The sequence below is a fragment of the Miniopterus schreibersii genome (assembly GCF_964146895.1).
Source record: "Miniopterus schreibersii genome assembly, chromosome: 4".
Taxonomy (NCBI): domain Eukaryota; kingdom Metazoa; phylum Chordata; class Mammalia; order Chiroptera; family Miniopteridae; genus Miniopterus; species Miniopterus schreibersii.
In genome coordinates this window covers 10161454-10174782 of record NC_138105.1, presented here as the reverse complement: position 1 = coordinate 10174782, position 13329 = coordinate 10161454, and the positions used below count along the sequence as shown (strand labels likewise).

General features: G+C 54.9%; 1 protein-coding gene across 1 annotated transcript in view; it reads right to left on the bottom strand.

Moving 5' to 3' along the window:
• Positions 1–1655, bottom strand: part of GFPT2 (glutamine-fructose-6-phosphate transaminase 2) — a 40518-nt gene extending 38863 nt beyond the window's left edge. The window contains exon 1 of the mRNA XM_081135501.1: positions 1558–1655. Within this exon, the coding sequence (XP_080991627.1) occupies positions 1558–1564 (7 nt within the window). The 5' untranslated portion in view covers positions 1565–1655. The remainder of the gene's footprint in view (positions 1–1557) is intronic.
• Positions 1656–13329: the final 11674 nt, after the last annotated feature.

Sequence of the window (13329 nt, the reverse complement as noted above, 5' to 3'; positions counted from 1 at the left end):
CACAGTGGCTCCTGCTTTCCCGGAGGGCTGCAGGGTGGGGTGTGCCGGGGCAGTGCCCTAATGTAAGGTCACAGGTAGTTTGGACTATACGCTCATCCTTTCTCCAGGGGACAAAACATGTGTAGCCTTTTTAAAAAGAGAAACAAAACTTGTAATTTTGAGAGTTGGAGAAGGTAGAGGACAGCCCCGCCCCAGACTCAGAAAGACATAGAGAATGCTGAATGCAAGTATGGATTAGGATGGACGGCTAGGATGTCATGGGAGTGGGAGGGCTTTAGAGGAGGAAGGCGGAGGGGAGCCTCTGGTGCTGGAGGGTGGACCCTTCTAGTGCCAGGGTCTTGGTACACTAGTTTGGCTCTGGGGCCACCAGTTGGCCAAGGGCCTTGAATGCCACACTGATGGATTCAGAACCCAACGGGTTTCTGGCAAAGCTGCCACCTTTGCCTCATCTCTCTCCCTAGAATTGCCTGAAGCAGCCCTACAAATTACAAATTATGCTGGGAGCCTGGGGGTTTTTGCTGAGGGTTCAGGAATCAAAATTGATGCCTGACTGGCCCCGGGAAGGCTGTGCCCCAAAGCCAGCTGCCTGCTCCTTGGTTGGTCGTTCCCTTTTCACCTTTCTGAGGGGAGCCTGGCCTCAGAAACAACGCCTGTACAGACGTTGGCCCAGGGCTCACCGCTGGCATAGCCCACCCCGCAGCCTCTGCGGAGTCAGACAGAGGCCTTTCATGGATTCAAAAGTTCCACCAGGTCCTCCAGCCACAGGAGGCTGGAATGGGTAACTGAATCCTACTCAAGGAAAAAAAAGGCACAGTGACCTTTTGTCCCAGCAGAAGTTCCCGGCTCTCTCCCAGCGTCTGGAGGCGGCCCAGGCAGCGGGGTGAGGAACTGCAGATGTGCGCGCCGGGCCGCCCTCCCCAAGGCAGCGCCACCGCGCCCGCAGCTCCGGGCGCGCGGGGCTCGGGAGCCAGAAGCCCGACCCCGCTCCCGGCCCCGGACCCCTCCCCTCTCCCAGCTCCAGCCCGGGGCTCGCTGTCATTGCTGCCTCTCCCTCGCCCCTCGCCCCGAGCTCGGTCCAGCCAAGAGGCGGCAGGCAACACGGGATCAACGCTTCTGGGGACAAGAGGTTCACGTTGGGGCGCGAGGTGGGCGCGAGCGCACTGGGAGCTGCTCCCGACACCGCGGGGAGGGCGCAGGTAGGGTCACGTCTCCTCCGTGGGCACCCCGAGCCAGGGATGCACGTGGCCGCCTTTGTGGGAGACTTGGGGCAAGAAAAGTGCCCTCACTGGACAGGGGATGCGGACACCACTGTGTTGCAAGTGTCCAGGAGCGGGACAGAACCAATTCCCTCCCTTCTGTGTGGACCGGGCCGTCCCTCACCGAGTACGAGACTTAGATGGGACACTCCCCTCCCCTCATCACCCTGGGACACCCACGCGGGTCGGCGCTCCCACCCCGCGAAGCTTCCCAACCCCCGGCAGCCCCCTCTCGGGCTCGGGCGCTGGGAGGCGGGGGCGCCGGAAGCCGCGGCCGCCCCGGAGGGGGCGCCACACTCACCGCACATGGTGGCCGCTGCTCGCGTCGCCGGGGCTGGGGCTCGGCTCGGGGCTGGTCGCTCTGCAGACGCTCGCGCTCGGAGCACGCCGCGCTCTCGGAGTCCTGCCACCAGCGCCCGCCGCCCGCCCTTATAGCCGGGGGCTGGGACGGGGCGGGGCCGCGGCCGAGTCTCCTCCCCCCTGCGCCCCATTGGCCCCCGGTTGTCGTGACAACGGCGGGGGACGGGGTTCCTTGGAATCGAGGCAGCGGGCGAGGTGCCGCTCTAGGCGCCAGTCGGGTCTGGAAAGCGGGCGGGGGGCTTTGGGTCCTGGAAAGGGGCTGGGGCTGGGGGGCGGGGGGCTGGGAGGGCACCCGTGAGGGGCGCGGGGCCTTGGGCAGGTGCCTGTTTTGCGGTCTGTGAAAGGGGTGGGGATGCGCCCAGCTCCGGGGCGCGCTGAGGAGGGGGCGGTCTGCGCGCGGCCCGGCGCGTTGTCGCGCCGGACACGCGGGTCCGGTGTGCGCCCCGCTGCGGCCACGCTCCTCCCTGGACACCCGAGACGCCGCGCGCGGTGGCCTTCAGCCTGGTCCCCGCGCTCTGAGGAGAGAACTCCAGCCCCTGGCTGACAGAGGAGAAAACGGAGGCTCCTCGGAGGTGGAAAGGGACTTGGACAGACTACGCGGCAGAGCCCCGGCCGGGGCTGGGCTGGGGCGTCACCACGAGCACCAAAAGGATGCGGGTTCTGTTCCCGGCTGCGCGGTAACCGGTGGAACCCTCGGGGCTCTCTCTAAAAATCCATAAAAACAGATCCTCCGGTGATGATTAAATTTAAAACAAAACAAACAACAAACAAAAAACAAAGCTAGGCTGTGGCAGGGTTCGAACCCGGCCGAGACCGCAGACGGGAGCTGGGGGCGGGGAGAGCCGGGCGGCGCCGAGCGGGGCGCCCGGGACGCCGCCCTCCCGCGCGGCGGGCTCCCCCGCCCCCGCCCAGAGCCCCGCCGCGCGCCCTGACTCACGGGGGCCGGGGCTCCCCGCCCTGGTTCCCGGCTGTCCCCTCCCCTCCCGACCGCGCTCCCGGCCTCGGTCTCCCGTGGGAGGTCACGAGGACTGGCCCAACATTTGCGTACTTTGAAGCCATCTGGTGTTTTTTACTTTACTTTAAAAAAAAAAATCCTGAAACTCTATAAACAGATCCCCCCGGTCATGAAAGACGACAAAACGAAGCTTTTTTACGTGGTAGTCTAGAGGGTTCCCCGACGTCATCTCTCTCTAACTTCATTCGCTCTGCAGACCCTGTGGGAGCAGGTGGCCGTCGTACACATTTACCCTTTGAGGAAACTGAGGCCCAGTGGCAGTATGGAGGGAGTTTGGTTTGAATCAGCGCAGCCTCTGCCTTTGCCCCTCGCCTCCATTGGCCGGGTCACTTCATTCCTGAGCAGCTGCTTCATGCCTGTCCTGGTGCGAGGGACTTAAGACTGAGTGGAAATAGATCCATCCTGGGCCCTCCTGGCACTTTCAGGGTGGTGGGAGGTAGACACTAGTCCAGGGTCACACAGAGCCAGACAATTCCAGGCGGGATACAAGGAGGGAGCAGGTGGGTCTGATGGGAAGGGTGCCAGGCTCTGCCAGGACTGGGCTGGAGTTGGGGCTGGTGCAGGTGGTGTAGAGCCAGGGCAGTTACCAGAGGAACAGATTCCAGAAGGGAGGGAGGAACAGGCATGTGCAAAGGTCCCATCCTGGGGGCGAGAACTAGAGTCTGCAGGTCGGGCTGTTCTGTCCCAGACCAGCCTCCACCCTCTGTTCCTGAGGTGAGGACAGGATGATGTCAGCAGGCCCCTTGCTAGCACCCAGACGCCAGGAACCCCAGGGTTCCAGCAGGGTCCAGATCTGTCCCCCATCCTTCTCTGGGATTCACAGCTCTCCAGTGGGAGTGGCATGAATGCTAGGACCCCTGTGGAGGTATCTGAAGGTGCTGCTGGCCCAGCATCCCGCCCGGCTAAGGGGACCGAGCCCCTGAGAGTGCTCCGGGAAGACAGTGGCCTGGGCTGGGCCACACAGCATCCTGATGGGGGAAACCGGCAGAGAAGATGAGCTTATTCTCTTCACAGTGGTGCAGCTGGCTGTAGGGTAGACTGGTGATGCTGGGTACCCTCTTGTCCTTTTTGGAGGCCCTGGATTCAGCCGGTTCTGAAGCCAAGATCTATCCTTGAACTTCTCAGTAGATTCCTGTGTTTGCTTGAGACACTCTGAAGCAACGTCTTCTATTTGCAGCCAAGTAGAGTCCTGATTCCTTCAACCTACTGGAACTGCAAGCTGAGATCCAAGGAAGCAGTTAGGCAGCTGGTGGCCCCAGCCCATACGGTCCCACAAGCTGAAGCCTCCTCTTGCCCAAGTGCAACCCAAGCAGCCCCTGGGGTTTGGTGAGATGAAGCAATCTGCCCAAAGTCACATAGCTGGGAAGTAGGGGGTCTGCACAGGAGGCCAGGCAGGCTTGGCTCCTTTCAGGGGCAGGAGGATATGGGACCAGGCATAAATGCCTCCCCCAGCCTGGCCCCACACTCATGCTTCCAGGAGCGTGAGCCTGAGTAGCTGGACAGAGGCACACAGGACCTGCTGGGGTGGGGTGGGGCTAGTGGGATGTGGTGTCCTGCGTCAAGGCTGATCTCCATGGCTGGCTCAGGCCCCACTTTTCAAGAATGATCTTGACCCCTCTGGCTAAGAGAATGGGACCATGCACTGAAAATTGCAAACAGCAGCCACAGACATCTCTTTTTCACCAGGAGTTTATTTTTTCAAACTTCAAGTAAACTTTTATATAGCTGGAAGATTTGCTCATTGATCTGGCTTCTCCCCAACAACTCAGAGATCTGCTCCCCAGTCCTCTACCCCCAGCCTGGCTGAGTCCCATGGCTGTCTTGCAGACATGGACTATGCCTGCTACACCCCAGCCACAGGCTCTGTTCAGGTGCTTTTCCTTGTGACATTTCCACTGGGGCCTGGGGAGGGTTATGGGGTCCATGGTATGGTGAGGGCTGCTTTCTAACTCCGGGGGGAGTCCTGACTGGGCTTTTACCAGTTCCCATGTTGTCGTTAGTGTCCTCACCACCAGTCTCCAGCTGCCCCAGCTGGGCGTGGCCTCTGGGCAATTAGGGGTGCTCATCTGTTCCTCCTGATCTCCTTGTACCCCTCTGAAAGCAGAAATGCCAGGCAGACCTGAGTGACAGCTCCTTGAGCCCAAAGACCCAGCCCAGAGCCGTGGAGCACAGAGCTTCCCAGGCTTTGGTGGAGGGTCCAGGGAGATGGGGGTGCAGCATGCTGATGCCTGGAGCTGGGAGTCCTGCATTGAATCTCTTCATGTGGGTTGGGCAAGAGATTCTAGGGGGTCCTTGAGTGGTGGTCACAGTGGGTGGGGTTTGGAGAGCCCAGGCCAGACACCTTAGGTGTCTTGACCCAGATAGAGTGCCCTGCCAAAAAGCTGTTAACCTCAGCTCAGACCTCCGATTGGGAGGACAAGGAGTAGTGGCAAGGTAGGAAGCCATGAAGTCAGCCTCCACCCCTCTCCCTCCAGTGGGGCTAGAGTGGAATGGATGGGTAGTGGGTGAGGTGCAAAAGGCCCATGGCTAAGGAGGGTCTGGGAAATCTCCCAGGGTTCAAGGACAGCCGGAAATGGATAGTTGCATGTGAAACTAAGACAGAAATCCTTCCACAGCGTGAAGGCCTTGGGGGAGGGAAGGCCTAGAAGCTTGGCTAGGACACAGTCAAAGGGAAAAGCCATGCAGCTCAGGTTTTGGCTGCCAGCTGCCTCCACCCCACCCCACCCCAGCCCCAGCACTGAGAGAGAGAGGACTCCCTCCCCCTTCAGCACAGGCCATGGCTACACAGAGGTGACCTGCCTAAGGAGTACTCTGGAGCCACGGCTTGTGCCCCTTTCACTCCCCTGCAGGGACTGAGGAGGAGGTCTGCCGCTAGGCTGGACTAGTGTATTCTTTTATGATTGTGAGTTAATTGTTTTAAATATAAGGCTAATTATCAACCTGTATAACTTTTACTTGCAGAAGAAATACATATTCATTTTAGGAAAAATGGAATAAATTTTAAGGATTAATCTCTGTCAATTTTTACGCTCCTTAAGCATTATTCTTTGCATATATAGCCATTAGTTAAACAACAATATGATCATAGTGCAAATACTACCTTGTAGCTGGAGTTTGATTTCTGATTAGAAAGAATTTCATATCATGCTACAAAGCCTGGATCTGGCCCAGGAACACCAGTGCTGTCCCCGATGCATCACTGGTGCCATTGTACCCAGGAAAAGCTGGGCTCCTCCTCTGCTCAGTCAGGAGAGGGTAGGGGAGTGTGGTGGGAAGAGCAGAAACCTGAGATTGCATTGAGCCTTAGCTCACCACTGCTTGGGACAGTGGTGAGTGGAGGGCACTGCACGGCTGGAGGCTCTGGTAAGGATGCAGGGGGCTGGTCATGGCTTTCCCTGCCTTTGCATGCCTCTACAGCACCCCCGAAGTTCACCCCACTCTGAGTAGCGTAATATTTCAGGCTCAATTTTTTTCAGGCACATAGTCCCTCAGAGACAAAAAAGCACATCTTGGGGTTCCTGCCAGAGCTGGAGGAGGCCTCACATTCACGACCATGAGATGAAATAAAGCATTTATCTCACAAATGTTCTTGACACTTCCAGATGTCTGCCTTCTGCTAGGCCAGGGGATGCAGAGAGGAAACCAACCCTGTATCCATTCTGGGGGAGCTCATAGTCTTCACGGGCAAACACACACACAGACACACACACGCACACACACAGAAAATAGGGAGTGAGGAAAAGCATGTCAAGCAAGTAAGAACTGCGTAATTGTTAATCTGCTGCACCTTGTCTAGAACTAGTGCACCAGGTCTAAGCAGCTAATGCACGTAAGGAAGGTAAGTGGAGGTAAGGGAACGATAAGATGATAGAGGGCAGTGGGGTCTGTGGACACTGTGATCATGTGTCCTGATACAAAAAAAACCCCACCAAAAACCTGAGACTGGTGCCTACGTAAGAAACATTCAAATCTGTAGGAAATTTGTATGAGTCTATTTGAGCCAAGTTGATGACAATGGTAGGGAAGCAAAATCTCAACAGTTTGACAAAATGCTCTGGAAAATGGCAGTTTTGCACCTGATTTTATATATTAGAATCAAAGGAGAAGAGTAAGGGGGTTACATGAAATCCTTTGGTGATGGATTAGGGAGGCGGGACAAAGCAAAGCTGGGAAATCCCTGGGATTGGATAAAACGTAAGGTGGATAGACACATACTTCTTTTACGTTGGTGGGTACAGGATAGTTAGCAGTTAACAATTAACACGATACCAGTAACAATGAAGGGTTCTTTAGTCTGTGCTCTGGTGCAGTGATTGTGCCCTGAGGGGCCTGGGAAAAGGAAATTACCCAGACACTCCAAAGGTATGTTATTGTAAATGCAAAAGACAATAGACAGGCTCAGTAAAGGTAAAGATTGACCTTTGTCAGGGAAGATGCCTGCCTAGGACATGACTACCCTCCATGACTTGCTTTAAGTTAGGAAGTTTTAATTTCAGACCACCGGATGTGGTTACTGCAGGTCTCTGAGATTGTAAGGCCGCCACGCAGGCCTCCCCGGAGCTTGTCCGGTTTGGTATGTGGCTCCTTTTTCATCACACTGGCAGTGGAGCAGAGATTGACTAGGGGAAGGAGGACCTAAAAGCTTATGAGAGTCTTTAAAAATAATTCAAGGTAGGTGTTTCAAGTTTTATTTATAAGGAGGTCTTCCCTGCAAGGCCAAAGCAAGGTGCTCTTGGGGGCAGAGCTCTGGAGGCAAGTGATGGCCCAAGAGCAGCAGGAAAGCCCTGCGGTTTGACCCTGAGGCTGGAGGGTGGCGGCACAGCGCATGCTAGTCCGCTGCCCCATCGGAGCCTCTTCCTGTGCTGGGGCCGCAGGGGAGCTCACTCAGAGATGCAGTATGGCTCCAGCAGCAAAGGCGTCTGGGAAATGTTGGACTCTGTTTAACCCCGAGTGACTGGTTAACCCCCTGTAGCCTCAGGCTTTGGGGACTACCAAGAAAGCTGGAATCCTGCCCAAAGATAAAGGCCATGCCCCCAGGAAAGAGGTTAATGAATGTGCAGAGTCTGATACCTGCCTGACGTTATCTGTTACTTAGAAATGCATTGTTCTTTCTGGTGGGTCTGCGTGACTACCCACCACCTAGTTTTACTATGAACCCTCTGTGAAAAAGAGACCCTGTCCTGGGAGAGGTGTGGGTTCTTCCCTGCCCGTTACCACTGCGAGCAGCCGCATTGCGCGTGTATGTGAGTTTCTCATACTAAAGCTCATGAAGTTGAGTAAGGCTACGTGTCAGTTCTTTGGAATTGATCCTGAATTTTAGACTTTTGGAGCTTTCCCCCAACAGGGGCATGTCCTGTGGAATCCCAGAGGGAAGGCTGCCCGGCCAGCCAGGGCAATGGCTGTTCAGTGACACAGCAGAGAATTCGTTAGCTGAATATTTTAGGCTTTGTGGGCCACAGATCTCTCTGTGCTGCATGTTCCTTTTGTTTTGTTATGTTTATTACAATGCTTTACCAACATGAAAGTCATCAGTAGTTTGCTGGGAATATGAAAACAGGCCAGGGCCAGGGTTTGGCCTGTGGGCCGAGTTAGCTGCCTCTTGCTCTGATGGCAGTCCTCAGCAGAGCATGGCTACCCTGGTCCACTGCGTGGTTGCATACAGCCCGCCCCAACTGCAGCTGCTGGTGATGGAGTGAGGAGCTCACACACTCAGTGGGAAGTTCAGAGAAGTAGACTCAGGAAACCAGCAGGGTCCACGGGGGGCCGGGCTGTCAGAGTCCTCCCAAACATGCCAGGGGACTCCTGGGCTGCACAAGGGCTACCTCAGTCTGCAGAGGACCAGGACTGGGTGCTTTCCGAAGAAAGGTGCACACGCAAGCTCCTGGGCCTAATTTGCAGGCAATTTGGGAGCAGGAGTCAGAGCAGCTCTGTCCAGGGCCCCCCTGGGGAAGGAGCACCAAGTGTGCATAAGCCAAGTCTTCCCAGAGCACATCCTCTGGGGAGGAATGCTGTGATGCCGGCAAGGGGAGCACGAAATTGCCTGGGTCACTCACTTGAGCCGCCATGTGATTGGGAGAGGCAGAGGTCGGGGATCAAGATGGACCTTGCCTGGGCAAGTTTGCATTCCTCTGAGAGGTCTGTGTCCAGCCTTGTCCCCTTTGATGATTTTGCCTGCTCCCAAATGGCCAGGTATTTAACCTTTGTTCCTGCAGGTCCGCTCTTCATTCCCTCCTCTGTGGCCCAGGAAGCTCACCTTCATTAGGGCCCCAGACTTCTGGTTGGCTCCAGCCAGGGGGAGACACCCAGCAGGAGGTCTGAGGAGGGCAGGGCTGCCATCTCCAGGGCCTCAGATTCTGTCTGGTAGCCTCTCCCACAGCTGCCCTCTCTGGGTCCTGCACCTTCAGGCCTTGGGGTGGTTATGCTCTGCCTGGGCACCCCAAGGCTGAGCCAACCCACTGATCTCTCTTAACCCTACACACTCCCTTCAGAAAATGCTCTCGGCCACTCTGTCTGAGGGCACAGCCCAGGGTGACCGGCTGAGTTCCCCTGGGACTGTCCTGATTTTAACACCAAAGTTCCCATGAACCTCTCAGTCCTGGGTAAACTAGGATGGATGCCTGCAGAGACTCTAATCCTACATTCTCATTTCCTTGCCTTCTTGTCTACTAAGCTGATATTAAGAAGGTTCCAGGCTGTGCCCTGGACTTCCAGGTTTTCAGGACCAATTAGAAGAGCTGGCCCCAGCCCAAGGGACAACAGTTGCCTGGAGCTGAGTGTGGCTGTGTCCTTCAAGCGACTTGCCCCACATGTTCTCCTGCCCTCCCTCCTAGGCTGGTACCGGCTGTCCTACCAGCCTGGGTTTCCTGCCTGGTCCCATAGGAAGCTGAGCTGCTGCTCCATACACTGCTAGCACCCTCCAGATTCCTTGAGGGTGGATAGAGAAGAAGTTCTCTGAGGGTGGTGATGAAAGTAGCCTCCAAGTATTCTGTGATCCTTCAAACCCAGGGCAAGGACAGAGGATAAATGTTTGGGATCCAGGACTCTTCTGGTGTCTCTCCATCAGGCAGTGGAGAGGGAGAGCTTCTGGGTGGGCCATGCAGACAGGGCAATGGAGGGGATCCTACGAAGGGTCAGTCCCGCACTATGGGGCAGGGGGCTGGACCCCAGAGCATGCTTGGAGCCACTCCCACCTCATGTATGGTCTCGTTTTCATGTTTGTTGAGGCAGCGAAGACGCAAGAACCTTCCAGGCCCTGCTGATACAGGAAGGAGGCTTCCAAGAGGTCTGCCTAGATGTTTATTAGGCTTGCAGACAATGGTGCCCTCTGGAGTGACCAGAGGACAGAGGGCCATCTGGGCCTGTTTCCCTCCACTCTGGGGACAACACTCTGGATTCGTCTGTGGAATCACCCCTTCTCGACTCTCAGCCTGTTGGGTCACATGGGGCTGACTTGTTTCCCGGCTGCTGGGATGGTACCTGACCCAGGCCTGGACAATGAGGGCACTTTGCTCTGAACATAGGAATTGAGTCTGGGCTGGGCAACGGACCGAAATCAGGCCAAAGAGAACCAGTGACTATCATCCTGGAGGAGCTTTGCTGGACCCACCAGGAAAAAGGAGATTTTCCCCCAGTAAAGTTACTGAAGTATTAGAATGTAAGACTGGGGTGTCACTGTGGCTAGCTTGGCTGCAGTGGGGAGAATCTAGGAGTGGAGATAAAACGGAGGAAAGCAGATCTGTACACCTGGATCCAGCCCTGCCTGAAGGCATGCATGCCTGGCTTCTCGGGCATTTTGCCCTTGCTTGGGTGGGGGTCCTGGCTCCCCTGGTTTGGTTGACCCTTTCCCCCATGGGCTATTGCACTGTTTCAGGGCCCTCCCTGGCTCCTGCTGCTCCAAGCTTGGCCATGTTTGGGGGCTTCCAGGCAGCCCGCCCAGTCCCTGAGTAGGCACGCATTACCTTCAAGTGCAATGAACTGGGGGTGGGTCCTCCAAGCACCGATCTTTGGGAAAGGCCTTCAGGTCCTCACAGGACGAGGGTAGCACCACCACCTGTTTATGTCGCTTGCGAGCCCACTGCTGCCATAACTTGGGTTTTCTGTGGAGTGTGGGGAGCGGGGGATCTTACAGCTCACGATGCTCCGGGAAACCTACCATGAAGGCAGGAGAGCTTGATAGGCGTCTGTTTGCCGTCTTTGTACCAGTGAGCTGCCTCTGTTGCTAAGGACAGAAACTTACTCTACCCAGTCGCAGCCAAAATGAGGCCCCCCCTTGATGGCTCCAGGAGAGAAACACCCCCTTCCGAGACAGGGCAGGAGAAGACTGCTTCCCCATTCTGCTGGCATGATGTCTTGCGGACGTCTAACACTCACTCCGTGTCAATACGAGTTGATAGATGTTGGAATTTATTCAATATTCCTCGATTGCCTCAAAAATGTCTTTTTATAGCTTGTTGTCTTTTTATAACCTTGACCCAGCTACAAAACCTTTTCCTTTTAAATGGAAATAAGAGTGTGCAGTTTTTAACTTTCCTTCCTTAACAGTATTATCTTTAGAAAATCTTTTTGATCTTAGCAGATATATCTCACACACACACGCATAGAATTTTTTCTTAGGGAAAATTTCAAAAATGATCTAATGCTCATCATCCAGAGTCAACAATCACATTTAACCCACTTTGCCTCACCTGCCTGTCCAGCCTTTGTTGGATTTGGTTTTGCTGGAACAAGTCCTGATATGATTTGATTTGTTAATAATTTATTATGTATTTACAAATACAGGCTCTATGACTACAATACCAGTATTGTACCGAACAAAATTAGTAGCAATACCTTAATATTATCTAACACTCACTTCATATCAATACGAATTGATAGATGTTGGAATTTATTCAATATTCCTCGATTGTCTCACAAATGTCTTTTTATAGCTTGTTGGTTCAAATCAAATACCAACATTGTCTACACATTGCCTTTGCCTGTCTCTGAGACTTTTAAATTTATAATCCATAAAATGTACATAATCCATAAAATGTACATAACCTTCCTCATGCCATTGCCCTTGTCCACTTGGGATGATCTGATATTAGCAACTGTTTTTACACCCTGCAAGGCCCTGCACAGCTCTGCTGCCTCAGATGGCTGTCTTCTTTTTATAAAATATAATATTTTTATTTGAGAGAGAGAGAGAAAGAGAGGGAGAGAAACAAGGATCTGCTGCCCCCTGCATGCCCCCTACATGCCCCTTAATGGAGATTGAGCTGTAATCCAGGCATGTGCTCTGACCGGGAATCAAACCCGGGACCTCTTGGTGCATGGGAAGACACTCAGCCTACTGAGCCACGCCAGCCAGGGCTCAGCTGGCTGTCTTTTGCTTGGCTCAGAGCATACATGAGGCTGTGCAGGGACCACATGCCGCAGGAAGAGCAGTAGCCCCAAAGTCACAGCAGGAGCTGTGCAGAGCAAGGAGACATGGAGATGCCAGCACAAGGCAGAAGCAGCTGGGGCAGGGGGAGGGCAGAGAGCGGGCTGGCCGGAGGTGGAATGGCTAGGTTTGAGCCCGGGCCCCTGCAGCCTCATGGTGCAGCTTCCATAAAATGGAGAGACAGCAGGCACTCTCATCCACTGCCTGAGAAGGTGTCGGTGGCTACAACCTTCTAGAGAGAAATTTGGCAACATATATCTATAGGGAACTGGTTATAGAAGGGTGGGACACACCACCTTGAGATACTGTGCAGCCCTGAGAATCAGGTGATGGCACAGGTGTCTATAGGCTGTGCTGTTCAGTAGGAAAGGGGGCTGCCAAAGAGCTATGGAGTGTGTAACCCTCGCTGTGTTTTGTTTTATATGTAATAGCTTTATTGAGCCATAATACACAGATGTACAATTCACCTGTTCGGGGCCTACAATCCACCAGTTTTTGTATATTCAGAGTTGTGTGACCATCAGCACAAGCAATTTGAGAACATTTTCAACAGCCTCCTGCATAAAACAAATCAGGAGCCTCTAAGCCTGGCGGGAAAGGCTTCTAGTGCAAAGGGCCTGGGGGCCTGGGAAGCAAAGCACCAGCCCCCCACCCAGGAGGAGCAGTGTCGGCCTCCTGTCCTGCCTGCGAAGCGGCCGCTGCAGGCCTGTGACTCACACCCTGGGCTATGGAGCATGTGCAGGCCCTCTGGGGGCCATGTCCCTGCGTTGTGGGGCCCTCACAAGCTCTTTGGAGGGACAGTGCCCAAGGAGGTGTGCCGGGGCCCTGCTCCTCTTCTGCTGACAGCTCCTCTCCGTGCCCCTGGTGCCTCACCCGCCTGCCCCTACCTGCTGAGCTGAAGTCGTGGGCCTCTTGGCACAGGGAAGCCAGAGCAGTCACAACAAGGGGCTCTGCATCCTCTAGGGTTGCAAATTGTCCCATGTCACAAAGCTGATCAATCTCAATCTGTAGAGTGAAGGGCGTTGGATCTGCTCGTGGGTCTGCAGATGTTGGTGAGTGAAAACAGGTGTCACCCAGACTCCTGGCCTTCCAGCCTGGCGTGTCCGTGTGCACAGAAGCAATCACGGCAGAGACACTGATGCCAGCGACCACAGAAGCCTTTCTGGGAAGGGACACCTGACTCTGTTTTAGCTCCCACAGAGCCCAAACACACAGGTAGGTCATGGTGACTGGCTGTTCCAAGGATCCTGGCTTTTATGTGACTTTATCCCAGGTGC